The 22,207-nt window shown below is 38.7% G+C and overlaps 1 protein-coding gene across 1 annotated transcript in view; it reads right to left on the bottom strand.

Annotated features, from left to right (window-relative positions):
- Nucleotides 1–22,207, bottom strand: part of RXFP1 (relaxin family peptide receptor 1) — a 138,005-nt gene that overhangs the window by 38,585 nt on the left and 77,213 nt on the right. Inside the window, 5 exon segments of the mRNA XM_039479185.2 lie at nt 2,275–2,349; nt 6,090–6,161; nt 6,251–6,322; nt 10,572–10,643; nt 19,907–19,978. Coding sequence (XP_039335119.1) covers nt 2,275–2,349; nt 6,090–6,161; nt 6,251–6,322; nt 10,572–10,643; nt 19,907–19,978 — 363 coding nt within the window.

The following is a 22,207-nucleotide window of genomic DNA, read 5'->3' on the forward strand; positions in this document are numbered from 1 at the left end:
TTTATTTCTTGACTTTTAGTTCACCTTTGGCTATTGTCATATCTGTCCTTATGCTTACTTATTACTTATATTTCTTTCTTTGAATTTAACAAATTTTATTGTGGCATTTATAGCATAATTTTCTGGGCTGTAATCTGACTCTTTATTTTGTATGTATTTTTCCCCTAAATCAGTGTTAGTATGATGTTTGGCCAACAGGTCTGTCAGATTTTTTAGTTCATACTGTGCTAAATGAAAGTTCATGCAAGGTAAAGATAATATGATTCATTTTTAAAAAGGTGAATAATTATAAAGCAAAGCATTATTATTACTAGCATTAAAATCAGGATAATATTCACGATCAGGAATTCATATGAAATAAGTTGTTTTGGATAGCTAGAATTTACACATGAAAACTTTAGTAATAAAATTTTTAAAAGTCTTTTTTTTAGTAATAAATCTTAGTCATTTTGATTTTTATCTGAAGTATATTGTATATTTTCTTGCCCTTTGAAAAACAAAGGCAAGGTTTACTATTGCCTGTACATAATACTGCACACAGTTGCGTCTGGTCTAAATAAACACTTTTTTTTTTTTTTTCAGATGGAGTATCGCTCTGTCACCCAGGCTGGAGTGCAGTGGTGGGGTCTCAGCTTACTGCAACCTCTGCCTCCCACGTTTAAGCAATTCTCCTGCTTCAGCCTCTGGAGCAGCTGGGACTACAGGTGCCCGCCACCATACTCGGCTAATTTTTGTATTTTTAGTAGAGCCGTGGTTTCACCATACTGGCCAGGCTGGTCTCGAACTCCTGACCTTGTGATATGCCCACCTCAGCCTCCTAAAATGCTAGGATTACAGGCATGAGCCACTGTGCCCAGCCATGCACACATTTAATTGCTAATTAAGTGTTGTTCAATTGTGCTTCATTACAAAGTTGGGATATCTGAGCCTGTAATAGATGCTAATGTATTTATTTGAATGAAAATTCAATTTTAATGAAGGACATTGAACTTAATTTGCACTTTACTTTATGGCTTTAGCTTGTTTTCAATGCATAATACAGTATTGTACTGTCATACCAAAATGCCTACTGGACTTTTGGTAACTATTCAGGATGTTTGCTTTTTTTCTAAGAGGTTGCAAATTAGTACGGCTTGAATTACTGCCATTGCTTTGCTTTTTTTTTTTGAGACGGAGTTTCGCTCTTTTTACCCAGGCTGGAGTGCAATGGCGCGATCTCAGCTCACCGCAACCTCTGCCTCCTGGGTTCAGGCAATTCTCCTGCCTCAGCCTCCTGAGTAGCTCAGATTACAGGCATGTGCCACCATGCCCAGCTATTTTTTTGTATTTTTAGTAGAGACGGGGTTTCACCATATTGACCAGGATGGTCTTGATCTCTTGACCTTGTGATCCACCCGCCTCGGCCTCCCAAAGTGCTGGGATTACAGGCTTGAGCCACCGCGCCTGGCCTGCTATTGCTTTTTAAAGCATTTCTCACTTATGCTTTTTTTATCAAGTTGACAGTTGTTACTTCTGACTACAATCAATGCTTCTGACTCTAACTTTTCCTCTTCCTTTTACTTTGACCTTTTTAGTTTGCTATGAGCTTAGAAATAAAACAACCAATTTGTGAGATTTCCTATAAAATAAGAGACAGAGGGAGTTTTCACATGATACTGCGTATGCAGTTTGTTGGTTGAACTTGTTATTAGTTATTTTGGTTATTTCTTCCTTTTATATTTTTTTACCTGTATTCTAAACAGGCAAATTTACTGGATAGTTGAGTTCTGAATGGTAGAGTGAAATTTATTACTATGAGGAAAGCTACTGTGTAAAATATTCCATGGAACACATTTTATCATGATTAGTTTTTAAAAAATAAATGCTAAATATCATATTCTTATTATTCAGAATTTAAGAGTGAAGTTAAAACGACTTAGTCTTTCTGTGCGAAATTAGTAGTTGAGTATATCAGCAGGGAAAGTGGGAGATGTTATTTAGATGCTGTGACATTCCCTCTGTCTTTCTTCTTCCTGGCTCCAGCACATAGATATATATACGTTTTTGTTTTTTTTTTGAGATGTTTTCTATTGCTGAAAGTTTATAGAAGTTAGTTTAGATAATGTAGATGTTTAACATAAAAATCATGTTAAAGCAGTTTGAGGAAAAATGATATGATACTAAAAACCTTATCATTGAAAAAAAAAACCCTAAAACAATCTTACATCTGAAATGAATTAGGTAAAAACAGAAAAATTAGTTGAGTTCTTTAAAAATAAAGATACAATTGCTTACAGCCAGTGTAGTCTTGGCATGTGTTGACAGAGAGGCTTATCAGGTAAATGGGTGAGGACATTATTCATCAGGACTCTGAAAAAGGAAAAGACAAGTAACATTTTTCTGGTTCTCTTTTCATCTTGGTTCAAACATGGTATTATTATTATTACTCTTATGAAACCACAAAAATCCACTAAATTAGTTATCTTCCCCCTCTAATTGTTTTTCTTTGAGATGGAGTCTCACTCTGTCACCCAGGCTGGAGTGCAGTGGTGTGATCTCGGCTCACTGCAACCTCTGCCTTCTGGGTTCAAGTGATTCTTCTGTCTCAGCCTCCCAAGTAGCTCGGATTGCAGGCATGAACCACCACACCTGGCTAATTTTTGTATTTTTAGTAGATACAGGGTTTCACCATGTTGGCTAGGCTAATCTTGAACTCCTGACCTCAGATGATCCACCCACCTTGGCCTCCCAAAGGGCTGGAATTACAAGCATGAGCCACTGCACCTGGCCCACCTTGTTTTATTGCGTTTTGCTTTATTACACTTTGCAGATACTGCATTTGAGTCGGGGTCTTGCCAGGCTGAAGTGCAGTGGTGTGATCGTGGTGCACTGCAGCCTCAGACTGCTGGGCTCAGGTGATCCTCCTATTTCAGCCCCCTGAGCAGCTGGGACTGCAGGCATGCACCACCATGCTCTGCTAACTAAAAACAAATGTTGTTTTGGTAGTGATGGGGTCTTGCTATATTGCCCAGGTTGGTTTTAAACTCCTGGCCTCAAGCTGTCCTCTCTCCTTGATGTCCCAAAGCATGAGATTACAGACATGAGCCACCCTGCCCAGCCATAAAACTTCTTATCATTGTATTGTTTGTGGTGATCTGTGATCAGCCATCTTTGAGGTTACTATCACAGCTGTGGCATCACAAACCATGCCCACATAAGACAGCAGTCTTTTTTATTTATTTATTTATTTTTGAGATGGAGTTTCACTCTTGTTGCCCAGGCTGGAGTGCAGTGGTGTGATCTCAGCTCACTGCAACCTCTGCCTCCCAGGTTCAAGCGATTCTCCTGCCTCAGACTCCTGAGGCATGTACCACTATGCCCAGCTAATTTTGTATTTTTAATAGAGACAGGGTTTCATCATGTTGGTCAGGCTGGTGTTGAACTCCTGACCTCAGATGATTCACCTGCCTCGGCCTCCCAAAGTGCTGGGATTATAAGTGTGAGCTACTGCAACTGGCCAAGACAGCAATTTTAATCTGTAAGTGTTGTGTGTGTTCTGATCACTCCACCAACCAGCAATTCCCCCTTCTCTCTCTCTTTCCTCGGGCCTTTTTATTCCCTGAAACACAACAATACTGAGATTAAGCCAGTTAATAACCTTACAGTGGTCTCTAATTGTTCAAATGAAAGAAAGAGTCCCACAAGAATTACAGGCCCTCAAGAATTATGCTAAATCTACTTTGCCTGTGCTGTATAACAGAACAACAAAGCCTGGATGATAGCACATCTGCTTACAGCATGGTTTACTAAATATTTTAAGTCCACTCTTGAGAACTACCACTCAGAAAAATAAAATTTCCTTTCAAGATATACTGCTCATATACTTTCTCACCTTAAATCAAAAGCCAGAAATGATTAAGCATAGTAAGGAAGGCATTTTGAAATCTAAGTAAAAAACCAGGCCTAATGCATCAGTTAGCCAAATTGTGAATGCAACAGAAAATTCTTGAAGGAAATTAGAAGTCCTACCCCAATGAACATACAAATGATAGGCAAGTGATACAGCTTTAATGCTGATGGAAAAAGTTTTAGGGATCTTCATAGAAGATCAAACCAGCCTCAACATTCTTTTAAGCCAAAGCCCAATCCAGAGCAAGACCTAAGTCTACTTCATTCTATGAAGGCTGAGGGAGGTGGGGGAGCTGCAGAAAAAAAGTCTGAAGCTAGCAGATGTTGATTCATGAGGAAAGGAAAGAAGCTGTCTCTGTAACACAAAATTTCAGGGTGAAGCAGGAAGTACTAATGGATAAGCTGCTGCAGCAAGTTATCCAGAAGGTCTAGCACAGATCATTGATGAAAGTGGTTCCACTAAACAACATATTTTCACTGTAGATGAAACAACCTTCTATCCAAAGAAGATATCCCACAAGACTTTATAGCTAGAGAGAAGTCAATGGCTGGCTTCAAACCTTCAAAGGACAAACTGACTCTCTTGTTAGGGGCAAAAGCAGCTGGTGACTTTAAGTGGAAGTCAATGCTCATTTACCATGCCAAAAATTCTAAGGCTTTCAAGAATTATGCTAAACCTACTCTGCCTTTGCTCTGTCAGTGGAGCAACAAAGCCTGGATGACAGCACATCTATTTACAGCATAATTCACTAAATATTTTAAGCCCACTCTTGAGACCTACTGCTCAGAGAAAAAAGATTTCCTTTCAAGATGTACTCACTGCTCATTGACAATGCACCTGGTCACTCAAGAACTCTGATGGAGATATACAAATAGATTCATGTTGTTTTCATGCCTGCTAAAGCAACATCCATTCTGTAGCCCATGAATCAAAAAGTTATTTTAACATTCAAGTTTTGTTATTTAAAAAATACATTTTGTAAGGCTATAGATGCCATAGATAGTGATTTCTCTGATGAATTTGGGCAAAGTCAATTAAAAACCATCTAGAAAGCATTCATCATTCTAGATGCCATTAAGAACACTTGTGATTCATAGAAGCAAGGTCAAAATATTCATATGAACAGGAGTTTGGAAGAAGTTGATTCCAGCCCTGATGAGTGACTTTGAAGGGTTCAAGACATCAGTGGAAGAAGTAACTGTAGATGTGGTGGAAATAGCAAGAGAGCTAGAACTGGAAATGGAGCCTGAAGATGTGACTTAATTGCTGCAATCTCATGAGAAAACTTGAATGAATGAGAAGTTGCTTCTTATGTATGAGCAAAGAAAGTGGCTTCTTGAGATGGAATTTACTCCTAGTAAAGACGCCGCGAACACTGTTGAAATGACAACAGAGTATTTAGAATATTACGTAACTTACTTGATAAAGCGATGGCAGGATTTGAGAGTATTGACTTCAATTTTGGAAGAACTTCTCTTATGGGTAAAATGCTAGCAAATAGCATTTCATACCACAGAGAAATCGATCATGAAATTAGGAGTCAATCAATAAGGCAAACTTCATTGTTATCTTAATTTAAGAAATTGCCACAGCCACCCCAGCCTTCAGCAGCCACAACTCTGGTTAGTCGGCAGTCGTCAACGTCAACATGAGACCCTCCACCAGCAAAAAGATTACGACTCGCTGAAAACTCAGGTGACTGTTAGCACTTTTGAGCAAGAAAGTATTTTAAAACTATGGTATACACATTTTTAGACATAACATTATTGCACACTTAATTAACTACAATATAGTGTAAGTATAATTTTATTATGTGCACTGGGAAACAAAAAAAAATTGTGTGACTTGCTGTATTGTGACATTTGCTTTATTACAGTGGTCTGGAACCAAACCCACAATATCCTTGAGGTCTGCCTGTATAGAACAGTAATGATGTGCTTAAGAATATTGTGATAAAATGTGAGAGTGAGAATGTACTCAGTTTTTATGGGTTGATAGTCTAGAAGACAGGAAATCTCTTAAAATTGTGGTAACTATAAATAGCCTTATAAAAGATGATGAAGAAAAGTTTTTTTTTTTTAATGGAAAGGCTTTTTTGGGGTTTTCACCATCTCAAATTTAATTGTTATTAAATTTAAGCATTAATTTTTATTCATGTATTTTCCTTTGATTGAAATATTTGCATTAGTTTAGTACTTACAAGAGAATAAGAGAATTTAGTCCGTAAAATGTTGGTGGGGAAATTTGACTGAGGTGATTATCTTCAATTATCCTGCCAGCCAGAAGAAAAAAATTAATTCATTTATATATCTTTAGAACTTAAAATGTAGTGCTATAAAATGCCATATAAATTAAACATACAGCCATTCTAGTCTGTGAAGATCTTCAAAAACACCCGGCTTCAGGAAGGTTATTCTGTTATGACTGAGATACCTGGAAAAGGAGAAATGACTGCAATAAATTTGTGTCTTTTTGATATCTTACAATAAGGAAAGTAAAAACAATAATCATCCGTCTTAAAATTTTTTATATAGCCTTCTCATCATGCCACTTCCCTGCCTTTGACTCTCTAAGAACTGCTATCATTACCTTATCATATCTAGTTTTAAATTTCCTCATAATTAATCAATCTATTCATTCAACTATTCATGTATTCATGAACCTATTTTGAATACTTACTCCATGGTGCTGTGCTAAGCATGCCATCCTTTCTTTAAGAGGCTTTGAGTCTGGAGAGGCTACAGCATGTGAACAGATTACTTTGTAATGTCAGGAAATGCAGAGGGAAGTGTCTAATGCATGGTTGCTCTGCCATTGCAGAGGAGAAAACACCCCGCTTTGCGAGGGATGGGAACCGCAGAGTGTGGAGGATTGAGGAGACAGGAGAAGGCTTTACTAAACAGAAGCACAATTGAGAAGGGTCTCGGATGAAGACATGCAATTCACAAAGCAAAGAATGAGCAGGAGCTATTCTAGGCAGAGGAAAAAGCTTATGCAAAAGCGAGGTATGAGAGAGCGACAAGTTAAGAAATCACCAGGTAATTCAGTGGGAACTCACCATGAAGAGGCTATGGGGAGAGACAGGAGATAAACCTAGGAGGCAGGCATGGCCTGTTCTGGACAAAAGGGTATTGCATGCCTTGTTGAAGAGTTTGATTCTGTCTTGCACATCTCTACCTCCCACTTTTCTGCAAAGTGAAATAACTCTCTGTTCTATTGTGTTGATCTCTTCTTGCTGTGTTCATTCCTGTCTCAATCTCTTTAGTGTAGCAATTCACTGCACTAAATCTGTTATCAAACAGTTTGATATTAACAATGATTAACAGTGACCTTGAGCAAGTAACGAATTCCTGTAAGCCTCAGCTTCCCCAACTCTAAAACGGGGATAATATCACTATCTTCTTCCTATGGTTGTAATATTCAGCTCATATTATGTTTTATAACAGTATCTCTGCTCAAGCCTCTTACTCCAATTTCTTTCCTCTTTCCTTTTTCTTTCTGCTTATGATTCATGTGCAAGTAAGAGTTCAAGTTTCACTTCCACTCATAGATGATTCACACTGATTTCTCTCTCTTCTTCACTCTTTAATATCATGCGTAAACATCCTGTAACATTTCTCTCTCTTCACTCTTTCATATCTTGAGTAAACATCCTGTAAAATTTCTCCTGCCAGAATCTGTTCTCCCTTGCCAGATTTGACTTTTGCTTAGGGGTAGTGAGCAATGGCACCCCATGATAGAGCCTCTTTCTTCCTTTAAAATTCACGCTCCAGTTCTGTGCTGCCTTTCAAGAGCTTCCTCCACATCCAGTGAACGTGAAGCCAAACAGATGGCGTTTAGTACATTTTGCAAAGATATATGGAAAGAAGACAGTGAGGAGCCTGATGAGAGTGACTCCCGTATTGATGCTGGGTACTTGCCAAGACGCAAAGAGCAGGGAGGGGGCAGGAGGGAGGAGGGCGTGGCTAAAGTGATTAGTGTTAAGGCTTCGAGTCTCCTGCAGTCTTCTTCCATTTTGCTAGCGAATGATTAGGTGCTCTTCTAGACTCAATCCCAAATTATGATTGAGTCAAGAAGCTAAAAATCTGACTGGAATGGGTTTCTTGGGTTAGGATACAGAACAGGCTAAAGAAAACAAGGGGACATAAATGGAAATAAAGGGAGTTATTTATTTATGTGATTTTGGGTTATATTTCTTTTCAGTTACTTCTAGAATGCTGCATTGCAGAACTCAATAAAATGGAACTTTGAGAAAGCTTGTTTTTTTTTTTTTTTGTTTTTTGTTTTTTTGTTTTTTTGTTTTAGCACCATGAGATACCACTTCACACCCATTAGGATAGTTATTGTCAAAACAAACAAATGAGATGAGAAAGCCAGCGTTGGTGAGGATGTGGATAAATTGGAACTCCTGAGTATCACTAGTTGGAAAGTCAAATGGTACCGCTACTGTGGAAAACAGTATGGCAGTCCCTTAAAAAAATCAAAATCAGACCAGGCATGGTGGCTCATTCCTGTAATCCTAGCACTTTGGGAGGCCGAGGCAGGTGCATCATGAGATCAGGAGATCAAGACCATTCTGGCCAACATGGTGAAACCCGTCTCTACTAAAATACAAAAGAAAAAAAAAACAATTAGCCTGGTGTGGTCTCACGTGGCTGTAATCCCAGCTACTCAGGAAGCTGAGGCAGGAGAATCGCTTGAACCTGAGAGGCAGAGGTTGTAGTGAGTCAGGATCACGCCACAGCACTCCAGCCTGGCAACAGAGCGAGACTCCGTCTTAAAAAAAAGGAAAAAAAAAATCAAAATCACATCAAATGGCAGTCCCTTAAAAATCAAAGAGTTACCATCTGACTCAGCAATTCCCCTTCTGGATATATATCCAGAAGAAATGAAAGTAAAAGTGGAGATTCAAAAAGATAATTGTATTCCTGTGTTGATGGCAGCATTACTCACGACAGCCAACAGTTATTTGCAACATTATTCACGACAGCCAAACAGTTAAACAAAATGTGGTCTATAAATGCAATGAAACATTATTCAGCCCTAAAAAAGGAAATTCTGATATATGCTACAACATGAACATTAATGACATTGTGCTAAGTGACATAAGCCAGACACAAAAAACTAAGTATTTTATGATTCTCCTTGTATGAAGTACTTAGAGTAGTTAATTAATAAGTACAGCAAATAGAATGATGATTGTCAGGGGTTTGAGAGAGGGGGAAACAGGGAGAGGTGGATATGAAGAATTATTATATAACAAATATGAAGTTTCAGTGGGGGAGGAGGAAAAAGTTTTGGAGGTGGATGGTGATGACGGCTGCATAATAATATAAATGTACTTAATGCCACTGAACAGTCTACTTAAAAGTGGTTAAATGGTGAATTTTATATTGTGTATATTTTACCACAAAAAGCTTTATTTCTTTAACCTTACAGTATTCATGCATTTTAAAAAGTGGGATTAGTGAAAAAACAGTAATTGAATAACTAGGCATGTCTTTGGGTTTTTGTTCTTCTTCACAAATATCATCATTAGTCTTTTTTGTTTGTTTGTTTTCCTCAGAGACAGGGTCTCAATCTATGGCTCATGCTGGATGCTGGAGTGCAGTAGGGCAATCCTACACATTGCTGCCTCAAACCGCTGGGCTCAAGGGATCTTTACCCCTTAGTCCCCCAAAGTGCTGGGATTGTAGCCAAGAGCCACCCTGCCTGGCTGCATCAGGCTTTTACTTTGTCTAAATTCATTCAGTCATCACTCCTGTCACCATGGTGAATATATATTGAATTCTTAGTATGTGTCAGGCACAGTGCGCCTAATGCTTCCCATGGAGTTTCTTGTTTCTTACAACATCCCTGAGGTAGGAACTATTATAATTTGTATTTTATAGTAAAGGCAACTAATGCTTAGAAAGGAATATAAATTGGCTGGGCACAGTGGCTCACGCTTGTAATCCCAGCACTTTGAGAGGCCAAGGAGGGTGGATCATGAGGTTAGGAGTTCAAAACCATCCTGGCCAAGATGGTGAAACCCCATCTCTACTAAAAATACAAAAATACAAAAAAAAAAAAAAAATTAGCCGAGTGTGGTAGTGAGCACCTGTAATCCCAGCTACTCAGGAGGGTGAGGCAGAGAAGAATGGCTTGAACCCGGGAGGTGGAGGTTTTGGTGAGCTGAGATCACACCACTGCACTCCAACCTGGGTGACAGAGTGAGACTTCGTTTCAAAAAAAAAAAAAGAAAGAAAGAAAGAAAGGAATCTAAATTGCTCAAGGTCACACACCTAGCAGGTAAGCCAATCAGGACTCGTACTGAAGCCTGTCTAACTCGCAATCCCACGCTCTTAGCCGCGCTGCTCTGCTGCCCCTTCAGCACCACATACATGGCTCCTTGGCACTGACGTGGACAGGAGGCTGGACTGGATTGGAATAGTCTCCAGGCGTCCCCAAACTATGGCCCACGGGCCGCATGCGGCCCCCTGAGGCCATTTACCCGGTCCCCCGCCACACTTCAGGAAGGGGCACCTCTTTCATTGGTGGTCAGTGAGAGGAGCACAGTATGTGGCGGCCCTCCAACGGTCTGAGGGACAGTGAACTGGCCCCCTGTGTAAAAAGTTTGGGGACGCCTGGTAGGCTGTCAGACTACCATAGAATGGGCAAATTAATTCACACTGGTACTTACAGTTTAGTGAGGCTGCTCAGTCCTCTGAAAGCATAGATGGAGATGGATGTAATCTTATTGTTTTGCAGGTACCTGTGAAAAGGATTATTAAAAAGAAAAAAAAAATGAAGCAGAGTTTCAATTTTGCAAGACAAAAAGAATTCTGTGGGTGGATGATGGTAATGGTAGCGTAACAATATAAACCTACTTAATGTCTCTGAATTTAGACTTAAAAATGTAGACACAAAAAGATGCTACATTTTATGTTACATGTATTTGATGACAAACATTTCAAAAAACTGAAAAAGGTAAACATTATAAAATAATTTAGTGAAGCTGGATATCATGTCACTTCATGTTTCTATTAAATTTATGTACAATTAGGCTGGTTTGTATTTCGATATTCTAGTTATAAAGGTGAATGAATAATAGTCAAAGCTTACTATTTGAATTTTCTAGAAATAAAATGTTAATGCATAGTAAAGCCCTCATGAATCAGAAGTGTAGAAGACAGACTTTTAATACATTTCTTGCTATAATTCTTTAAACTTAAGTGCTCAGCACAGTGCTAGCCAACCTAAAAGTTTATGATGTTTTTAATATCCCAAACCATATTGTATGCTAACCACATATCTGTCAACCAAGTCAATTGTGATCTCATTAATTTGATATCCAAGCCTTGTTCCAAAAACTGTTTGGGGGAAGTTTATAAGGAGTAAAAGTGGCCAAAGAGAAAAACATAAATAAAAATAATCAGGACTAGAAGAATATAAATTAGATTGACATGTCAAGACAAGAATGCAGGCTTACATAGTTCAGTAATACTGAAAATATGACCTTGAGTTAACTGGAGGTCAAAGGAAATGGGTACCAGAGTACAAGCTACTGCATCTTTGCAGCCACGTGAAGTTTTCCACTTCTATGTGTACATGCCCCAGATTGTGGGAATGATAAAGTAAGAACTTCGAGGCTGCCTTCTTGTTTTGAGTGCAGGTCACCATTGCTCTTTAGAGTGTCCTGAAAGTTTACATGTAATTTGCTATAAATTTTAGGAGCAATAAGAAAGAAATCAATGTGAGTGAACTTTCAGTTAATTAGAAATTTTGACTGAAAAAGTACCCTATTTCTTCAACATCCAAGAAAACCTAACTTTGATTGTTAAATGTTATTATAAAATTTATTATAGGCTGGGCAAAGTGGCTTATGCCCATAATCCCAGAGCTTTGGGAGGCCAAGGCAAGAGGATCATTTGAAACCCGGAGTTTGAGACCAGCCAGGCTGGGCAATATAGTGAGATTCTATCTCTAAAAAAAAAAAAAAGCCAGGTGTGGTGGCACATGGCTGTAGTCCTAGCTACCTGGGGGTCTGAGGTGGGAGGATCCTCCCACTTCAGAGCCCAGGAGTTTGAGGCTGCAGTGAACTATGAAAATACCACTGCACTCTGGCCTGAGTGACAGAGTGAGAGCCTGTCTCTTAAAAAAAAATTATTATGCACCCAAACCTGACATGCTGTGGACCCAATCATGTAGTAGGTAATGAATGGTTCTCATTTGTCATATATTTGTTTGTTTGTTTATAGTATTATAATGATCTATGAAGGAATAGACTGCATTGCCTGGAGGTCTAAAGGTAAAGACTTTTAATAACCAATGAGAAATTTTGAAGCAATTAGGCTATTTTGATCATTTTGTTATGTGGAACAAAGTGGTCATTCAGAATTTAATTCATCCACATTTGTATGGGAGTTAGTTCAAAAAGGAGAATTGATTCAATGTCTATTGTACAAAAATGCTAAACCACTGCATTACATAAATCCAAATTTTGATATTCAGATTTGTAGTCTAGCTCCTTTAAATCAAGTGATGCTACAGAAAAATTCTTCAGTCTCCAAAAATCAGAAAATAGAATAAGTCAGTATACTCTTGAAGTTTTGTGTCAGGCCTAATTATTAAAATTTCTTCTCTTTTAACTGATAAATGCTCAAAATGAAATTTTGAAAAGTTATTTTCATTAGAATTTCTATCTTATCTGGGTCTGCAGAACATTTCTTTGAATATAGTGGGTTAATTTTTCTTCTGATCTCACTCTATTTCCACCTCTTATCATTAAAAATGTCAAATATATATTCATTTATCAGGTTTCTCTATTATAAAACCAAAATAAGAATCAATATATATTGTTACAGAAATAAAACAAGAAATCCTTTTTAGTTAGTGTGGTTTAAGTACAGAGTGTCTAAACCCAACAATTCACCATATGACTACGTAAGTTAGTCACAAAGTTGACCTAAATAACAGGTAAATGTCACATGGCCCAGTGTGGATTCTGAGTTCCGAAGGGAAGCTAGCATGCCAGATACCACTCAGGGGCAAAATAAACTCAACTCACAAGGCAGATGTGAAAATGGAATCAAGTCTCCAAGACAACATGCTCAGAGGCTTCCACGCAGAGTGATTTGCTATTTTAGGTAGAGAATGAATTTGAAAACACATGGACAAAAATTCTTCACTTTCTTAATGGTGGACCTGGTGAAAGACCATTACATTTTTCTCTTAAGGTGAGCATTGAGGAAGACCTCTCAGAGGTGGAGCAAGATGGTTGCATAGAAACAGGTTTGGAGTGCAGTTCCCAGTGAGACCTGTGCAGAGTGTGAGTTCTCTCTGCATTTCCAAATGAGATACCAGGGGCATCTCAATGGGACTGGTGGCACAGTGGGCGTATCCCAGGAAGGGCAAGCCGAGGCAGGGTAGGGTGCTGCCTTACCTGGAAAGTGCAATCCCTGGAGGATACCCTTCCGTACCCAAGGGAGGCCATCAGGGGCTTTTCCATCCACTCCAGCACTCCAGTTCAGATACTGCACCACCCCCACAGTTTTTACCACCCACAGACCAGGAGGTTCCCGGGCGAAAAGCAGCATGAGTTTCCAGCACATCTGTTATAGCTGTCACTGTGGGTTTCTCTGCAAAAACCCACACAAATCTAGGTAGCCATTTCAACTGGTGCCTGGAATGCCTGGGAGACAGAGCCACCTATTCAACTAAAAAAGAGGGGGCTGAAAGCAGGGAGCCAGGTGATCTGGCTTGGCGGGTCCCACACCCACAAAGACCAGCAATCTGAAATGCTCTGACTTTCACAGTAAGTACAGCTAGACCCAGGACGGCTGAGCTCTGTGGTGGAAAGTGTGTCTGCCATTACTGAGGCAGTCCACCACTAACTACTGAGGCAGTCTGCCATTACTGAGGCAGTTCTAACTGTACCTCTGTAAACAAAACCACATGGGAAGTTCACACAGCAGCTGGGCAGGGCCCATGGCAGCTCAGCAACTCCTCTGCTGGCAGACTGTGACTAGACTACCTCCTTGCTGAGCAGGGCATCTCTGAAAAAAGGCAGCAGCACATCAGGAACTTACAAATAAAGCCTCACCTTCCCAGGATAGAGCACCTGGGAAAAGAGGCAGTTATGAGTTCTGCTGCAGTAGACTTAAACGTACCTGCCCAGCAGCTCTAAATGGAACAACTGAGCTCCCAGCACAGCACTTGAAATTGATAAGCGACTGACTGTCTCCTCAAGCAGCTCCCTGACCCCTGTATATCCAAAGAGGCACCTCATAAAGAAGAGCTCTGGCTGACATTTGGCAAGTACCCTTCTGGGATGAAGATAACAGAAGAAAAAACTGGCAGCAAGCTTGCTGTTCTGCAGTCCCCGTGGGTGATTTGCAAGCAAGCAGGATCTGGAATGGACCTCCAGCAGTCCTGCAGCAAAGGGGCTGACTGTTAGAAGGAAAACTAAAAAACAGAAATAGCTTCAATATTAACAAAAAGGATGTTTGCTCAGAGAGCCCATCCGAAAGCCACAAACTACAAAGACCACAGGTAGATAAATCCATGAAGATGGGAAGAAACCAGTGCAAAAAGGATGAAAACACCAAAAACCAGAATGCCTCTCCTCTTCCAAGGGATCATAACTCCTCACCAGCAAGGGAACAAAGCTGGATGGAGAATGAGTCTGATGAATTGACAGAAGCAGACTTCAGAAGGTGGGTAATAACAAACTTCTCTGAGCTAAATGAACATGTTCTAACCCAATGCAAAGAAACTAAGAACCTGGAAGAAAGGTTAGACAAACTAGAATAACTAGAATAACCAGCTTAGAGAAGAACATAAATGACTTGATGAAGTTGAAAAACACAACACGAGAATTTCACAAAGCATACACAAGATTCAATAGCCGAATTGACCAAGCAGAAGAAAGGATATCAGAGATCAAAGATCACCTCAATGAAGTAAAAGAGAAGGCAAGATTGGAGAAAAAAGAGTGAAAAGAAATGAGCAAAGCCTCCAAAAAATATGGAATTATGTGAAAAGACCTAATCTACATTTGATAGGTGTATCAGATTGTGATGGGGAGAATAAATCCAAGCTGGAAAACACTCTGCAGGTTATTATACAGGAGAACTTCCCCAACCTAGCAAGGCAGGCTAACATCCAAGTCCAAGAAATACAGAGAACACCACAAAGATATTCCTCAAGAAGAGCAACTCCAAGGTACATAATTGTCAGATTCACCAGGGTTGAAATGATGGAAAAAATGCTTAGGGCAGCCAGAGAGAAAGGTCAGGTTACCCACAAAGGGAAGCCCATCAGACTCATAGCAGATCTCTCAGCAGAAACCATACAAACCAGAAGAGAGTGGGGGCAAATATTTGATATCCTTAAAGAAAAGAACTTTCAACCTAGAATTTCATATCCAGCCAAACTAAGCTTCAGAAGCAAAGGAGAAATAAAATCCTTTATGGACAAGCAAATGCTGAGAGATTTCATCACAACCAGGCCAGCATTACAAGAGCTCCTGAAAGAAGCACTAAACTTGGAAAGGAACAAACAGTACCAGCTACCCCAAAAACATATCAAATGGTAAAGACCATCAACATGATGAAGAAACTGCATTAACTCATGGGCAAAACAACCAGCTAAGCATCAAAATGGCAGAATCAAATTCATACATAACGATATTAATGTTAAATGTAAATGGCCTAAATGTCCCAATCAAAAGACACAGACTGGCAAATTGGATAAAAAGTCAAGACCCATCAGTGTGCTGTATTCAGGAAACCCATCTCATGTGCAAGGACACACATAGGCTCAAAATAAAGGGATGGAGGAAGATTTACCAAGCAAATGGAGAGAAAAGAAAAAAAAAAAAAAGCAGGAGTTGCAATCCTATTCTCTGATAAAGTGGACTTTAAACCAACAAAAATCAAAAGAAATGAAGGGCATTACATAAATGGTAAAAAGGATCAATGCAAAAAGAAGAGCTAACAATCCTAAATATATATGCACCGAATACAGGAGCATACAGATACATAAAGTAAGTTCTTAATGACCTTCAAGGAGACTTAGACTCTCACACAATAATAGTGGGAGATTTTAACACTCCACTGTCAATATTAGACAGATCAATGAGAGAAAATTAACAAGAATATCCAGGATTTAAATTAGATCTGGATGAAGTGGACCTAATAGACATTTACAGAACTCTCCACCCCAAATCCACGGAATACATTCTTCTTAGCACCACATCGACCTACTCTAAAATTGACCACATAATTGGAAGTAAATCACTCCTCAGCAAATGGAAAATAATGGAAATCATAAAAAACAGTCTCTCAGACCACAGTGCAATCACATTAGGACTCAGGATTAAGAAACTAACTCAGAATGGCACAACTACATGGAAACTGAAAAACTCCTGAATGCTGACTGGATAAACAATGAAATGAAGGCAAAAATAAAGATATTCTTTGAAACCAACAAGAATGAATACATAACGTACTAGAATCTCTGGACACATTTAAAGCAGTGTCTAGAGGGAAATTTATAGCAATAAATGACCACATGAGAAGCAAGGAGAGATCTAAAATTGATACCCTATCATTAAAATTGAAAGAGATAGAGGAACAAGATAAAAAAAAAACTCAAAAGCTAGCAGAAGACAAGAAATTACTAAGATCAGAGCAGAACTGAAGGAGATGGAGACACAAAAAACCCTTAAAAAAATCAATATATCCAGGAGCTGGTTTTTGAAAAAATCAATAAAATAGGCAGACCACTAGCCAGATTAATTAAAAAAAAAAGAGAGAAGAATCAAATAGGTGCAATAGAAAATGATAAAAGGGATCTCACCACCGATCGCACAGAAATACAAACTACCATCAGAGATTACTACAAACAACTCTATGCACATAAACTAGTAAACCTGGAAGAAATGGATAAATTCCTGGACACTTGCACCCTCCCAAGACTAAACCAGGAAGAAGTTGAAACCCTGAATAGACCAATAACAAGGGCTGAAGGTGAGGCAGCAATTAATAGCCTACCAACTGAAAAAAGCCCTGGTGCAGATGGGTTCACAGCTGAATTCTACTGGACGTACAAAGAGGAGCTGGTACCACTCCTTCTGAAACTATTCCAAACAATCCAAAAAGAGGGAATCCTTCCCATATCATTTGAGACCAACATCATCCTGATACAAAAACCCAGCAGAGAATCAACAAAAAAAGAAAATTTCAGGTCAATATCCATGATCAATGTAGATGCATAAATCTTCAATAAAATACTGGCAAACTGATTGCAACAGTATGTAAAAAAGCTTATCCATCATGATCAGTAGGCTTCATCCTGGGGATTCAAGGCTCGTTCAATGTACGCAAATCTATAAACGTAATCCACCACATGAACAGAACCAAAGACAAAAACCATACGATTATCTCTGTAGATGCAGAGAAGGCCTTCAACAAAAGTTAACAGCCCTTTATGCTAAAAAATCTCAAACTAGGTATCAAAGGAATATATCTCAAAATAATAAAAGCTATTTATCACAAACTCACAGCCAATATCATACTGAATGGGCAAAAACTGGAAGCATTCCCTTTGAAATCTGGCACTAGGTAAGGATGCCTTCTCTCACCACTCCTATTCAATATAGTATTGGAAGTTCTAGCTGGAGCAATCAGGCAAGAAAAAGAAATAAAGGGTATTCAATTAGGAAAGGAGGAAGTCAAATTGTCTCTATTTGCAGATGACATGACGGTATATTTAGAAGACACCATCATCTCAGCCCAAAATCTCCTGAAACTGATAAGCAACTTCAGCAATGTCTCAGGATACAAAATCAATGTGCAAAAATCACAAGCATTCCTATACACCAATAGCAGACTAACAGAGAGCCAAATCAAGAATGAGTTCCCATTTACAATTGCTATGAAGAGAATAAAATACCTGGGAATACAGCTAACAAAGGATGTAAAAGACCTTTTCAAGGAGAACTACAAACCACTGTTCAAGGAAATAAGAGAGGACACAAACAGATGGAAAAACATTCCATGTTCATGGTTAGGAAGAATGAATATCATGAAAATGACCACACTGCTCAAAACAATTTATAGATTAAATGCTATCCCCATCAAGCTACTAATGACCTTCTTCACAGAACTGGAGAAAACCACCTTAAACTTTATGTGGAACCAAAAGAGAGACCACATAGCCAAGGCAATCTGAAGTAAAAAGAACAAACCTGGAAGCATCACACTACCTGACTTCAAATTATACTACAAGGCTACAGTAAGCAAAACAGCATGGTACTGGTACCAAAACAGAGATATAGACCAGTGGAACAGAACAGAGGCCTCAGAGGCAACGACCCACATCTACAACCATCTGATCTTTGACAAACCTGACAAAAACAAGCAATGGGGAAAAGATTCCATGTTTAATAAACGGTGTTGGGATAACTGGCTAGCAGTGTGCAGAAAGCTGAAACTGGACCCCTTCCTGACATCTTACACTAAAGTTAACTGTATATGGATTACAGAATTAAACATAAGATCTGACACCATAAAAACCCTGGAAGAAAACCTAGGTGAAACCATTCAGACATAGGTATAGCCAAGGACTTCATGACTAAAACACCAAAAATATTGGCAACAAAACTCAAAAGAGACAAATGGGACCTAATTAAACTCCAGAGCTTCTGTACATCAAAAAAAGCAATCATTAGAGTGAACTGGCAACCAACAGAATGGGAAAAAACTTTTGCAATCTACCCATCTGACAAAGGGCTAATATTCAGAATCTACAAAGAACTAAAACAGATTTACAAGAAAAAAACAAACAAATCCATTCAAAAGTGGGCAAAGGACATGAACAGACACTTCTCAAAAGAAGACATGTATCAGGCCAACAAATAAAGGAAAAAATGCTCATCATCACTGGTCATTAGAGGAATGCAAATCAAAACTACATTGAGATACCATCTCATGCCAGTTAGAATGGCAATTATGAAAAAATCTGGAGACAACAGATGCTGGAGAGGATGTGGAGAAATAGGAACACTTTTACACGTTGATGGGAGTGTAAATTAGTTCAACAATTGTGGAAAACAGAGTGGTGATTCCTCAAGGATCTAGAAATAGTAGTTTCATTTGACCCAGCAATCCCATGACTAGGTATATACCCAAAGGATTATAAATTGTTCTATTATAAAGATACATGCACATGTATGTTCATTGTGGCACTGTTTACAATAGCAAAGACCTGGAACCAATCCAAATGCCCATCGATGGTAGACTGGACAAGGAAAATGTGGCACATGTATGCCATGGAATACTATACAGTCATGAAAAATGATGAGTTTGTAGGGACATGGATGAATCTGGAAACCATCATTCTCAGCAAACTGACACAGAATAGAAAATCAAACACTGCATTTTCTCACGAATAGGTGAATGTTGAACAATGAGAACACATGGACACAGGGAGGGGAGCATCACACACTGGAGTCTGTTGCGGGGGTTAGGGGAGGGACAGTGGGGAGTGGGGAGATAGGGGAGAGATAACATGGGGAGATACATGTGACGGGGGATGGAGGCAGCAAACCGTCTTGCCATGTAAGTACCTATGCAACAACCCTGCATGATCTGCACATGTACCCAGGACCTAAAGTACAATTAAATAAAGAAAAGAAAGGAGCATTGAGGTGTTTCACGTTAGAATAATGCAGAGGGAAAAAGCTTCTAAGTATCTCCATTTTGGGGGAGTGTGGTAGGAGGATTTGCAGCACACATGTTCCAGTTCCTTTGGGGATAGATGTCTGAGATATTTCTAGAATGGTTTCTAGAATTACTCAGAAAAAAAAAAAAAAATCACGTGAAAGTCTCCAGTTAACAGCTAAATAATGCTTCCCTGAATAGGGATTAGACACAAGCAGTGGAACAGTATTGGTGTTCACAGAAGTGGGAAGCAAAACATATGCCAAAAACGTTAGTTAATTTTAATACCAGGAATTAAATGTTTTCTTACAACTTCTGAAGATCGTGATAATTCTTGAAGCAATCAGGAGGAAGCTTTCTTATTAAGTTCCACTGAAGTGACCTGCAATAAATGTAAATTTTCATTCTTAAAGTTGTTTTCCTTTACTTTTGAATTATAAAAATAGGGATAATTACAAACTATTTAGTACTGGCTTTCAGGAAACATTTTGCTTCATGATGTCTCTCTCATGTTTATCATATCACTTGCACTAGGTCTAACTGTTGGTTTTATTAAAGCTATTCATATTTTCTTAAATTTTGGTGATGACTTTGTAATTTGGACCAAAAATGTTAAAAAATAAAATGGAAAAAATTGATTTTCAGTTATGTTTTTCTCTTATTTTTATTTAACAAACATTCAAAGGCATCTCAGTCCCTGAGTGACAATAAAAATAGTGTTTTCTGTTTAAAATACATTCAAGCAATTAAACATTGTATTCCTCAATATTTCATTGCTCACATCCTGCCACCTTAAAATCTGTTGTAAAGGAAACCATCAATTGGTACCTATAATTGAATCATCTTTGTTCAATAAGTGATCCTGTTTCAACTTCTAAGAAGTTGTAAAGAAAGATTTTCTCTTTTATAACAGTTTACTAAGCAGTTTGTCAGGGCAGATCCACATAATTGTGGTTGTAGTAGGAAGTCCCAAGCCCTTAATTTTTTTGTTTTAGAAAAGCAATGTAATATAGTAAAAGCAAAATAAATAAAGCAATTATAATAATTATTAAAAAAACAGTGTAGCTGTGGTTCCTTCCAAGTCAGTCTCTTTAACTGTGAAAGGAGGGATTTGGATTAGATGGTATCTAATAATATGACATTATTAGTACTATCATTATATAGTACCATGGAGCGGATACTCATAAGCGAGCAACATACTGCTTTGTCTGGATGTTAATTTAACTCAGGTTAAGACAGTTTTATACAACAAGCGCTAACAATATTTAGGTTTTGAAGCAGTGTTGCTTAAACTTGGTGATGAATCCTTCTTAAAAAAAAGTTTCTCAGACTCTCGAGAACACATTTTTGGAGTCTAATTTAAGAAACACTGTTCTAGGGTCCAGAAGACCATGCACTCTCAGTGAAAGTGGGAATTGGTTCTTAAGAAGTGAGAAAGAAAAGTCTTACTTTTAAAATGTATAACGCACAGATATAAACAAGAAAACATATAGTATATTTGTAGCTTTCTTTTTTTTAGACAGAGTCTCACTTTGTCACCCAGGGTGGAGTGTAGTGGCACTATCTCAGCTCACTGCAACCTCCACCTCTGGGGTTCAAGTGATTCTCCTGCCTCAGCTTCCCGAGTAGCTGGGATTACAGGTGTGTGCCACCACACCCACCTAAGTTTTATGTTTTTGGTGGAGACAGGGTTTCCCCATGTTGATCAGGCTGGTCTTGAACTCCCGACCTCATGATCCACCCGCCTTGGTCTCCCGTCGTGCTGCGATTACAGGTGTGAGCCACTGTGCCTGACCATATATCTGTAGCATTAAAATTTCACAGGAGGGGACAAACAGAAAAAAAAAAAAAACAACAGTCTAAAATCCCCTGAGGGAAGGGGAAACACTAATGAAAGAAAAAAGTTAACAATCACTTTTCTAGACTCATATATCAGACAATTAACGACTTTTTAAATAAATAATACCAAAGGCTGATTAACAAGTAATTCCCTCTTGAAATTACTCAGTTGCTGGCTGTCACCAAATATTCTTTCCTTGTTTATATTAACTAATTGAGGATCTCTTTTCTGCTAACGATTCTGACTTGACTTAGATTCCAAATTCTGCTTTATGTCCTGTTTAAATGTTTATATTGTGCAAAGAGAAATTGTTAAATATTTGGATTTGCCTGGGCGCGGTGGCTCACATCTGTAATTCCAGCACTTTGGGAGACTGAGGCATGAGGATCATTTGAGTCCAGGAGTTCCAGACCAGCTTGGCAACATAGTGAGACCCCCCATTTCTACAAATAATTAAAAAAATTAGCTGGGCATGGTGGTGCATGCTAGGAGTCTCAACTACTTGGGAGGCTAAGGTAGGAGGATCACCTGAGCCTTGGAGGTCAAGGCTACAGGGAGCTGTGATTGCACATTTGCATTCCAGCCTGGGGGACACAGTGACACCCTGTGTTAAAAAAAAATTGAGTTTGATTTAAGGGTATAGGTGAAAGTGTAGTGTGTTCTTAAAAATGTGTTCATTCATTCATTCATTATCTCCAAAAATATGTCGAATCCCTGCCTTTAAGAAGTTTATATTCTATTTGGACAAACTATACTTTGTCTATATACAGA

Source organism: Saimiri boliviensis, chromosome 3, assembly GCF_048565385.1.
Source record: "Saimiri boliviensis isolate mSaiBol1 chromosome 3, mSaiBol1.pri, whole genome shotgun sequence".
In the NCBI taxonomy this organism is placed as follows: Eukaryota; Metazoa; Chordata; class Mammalia; order Primates; family Cebidae; genus Saimiri; species Saimiri boliviensis.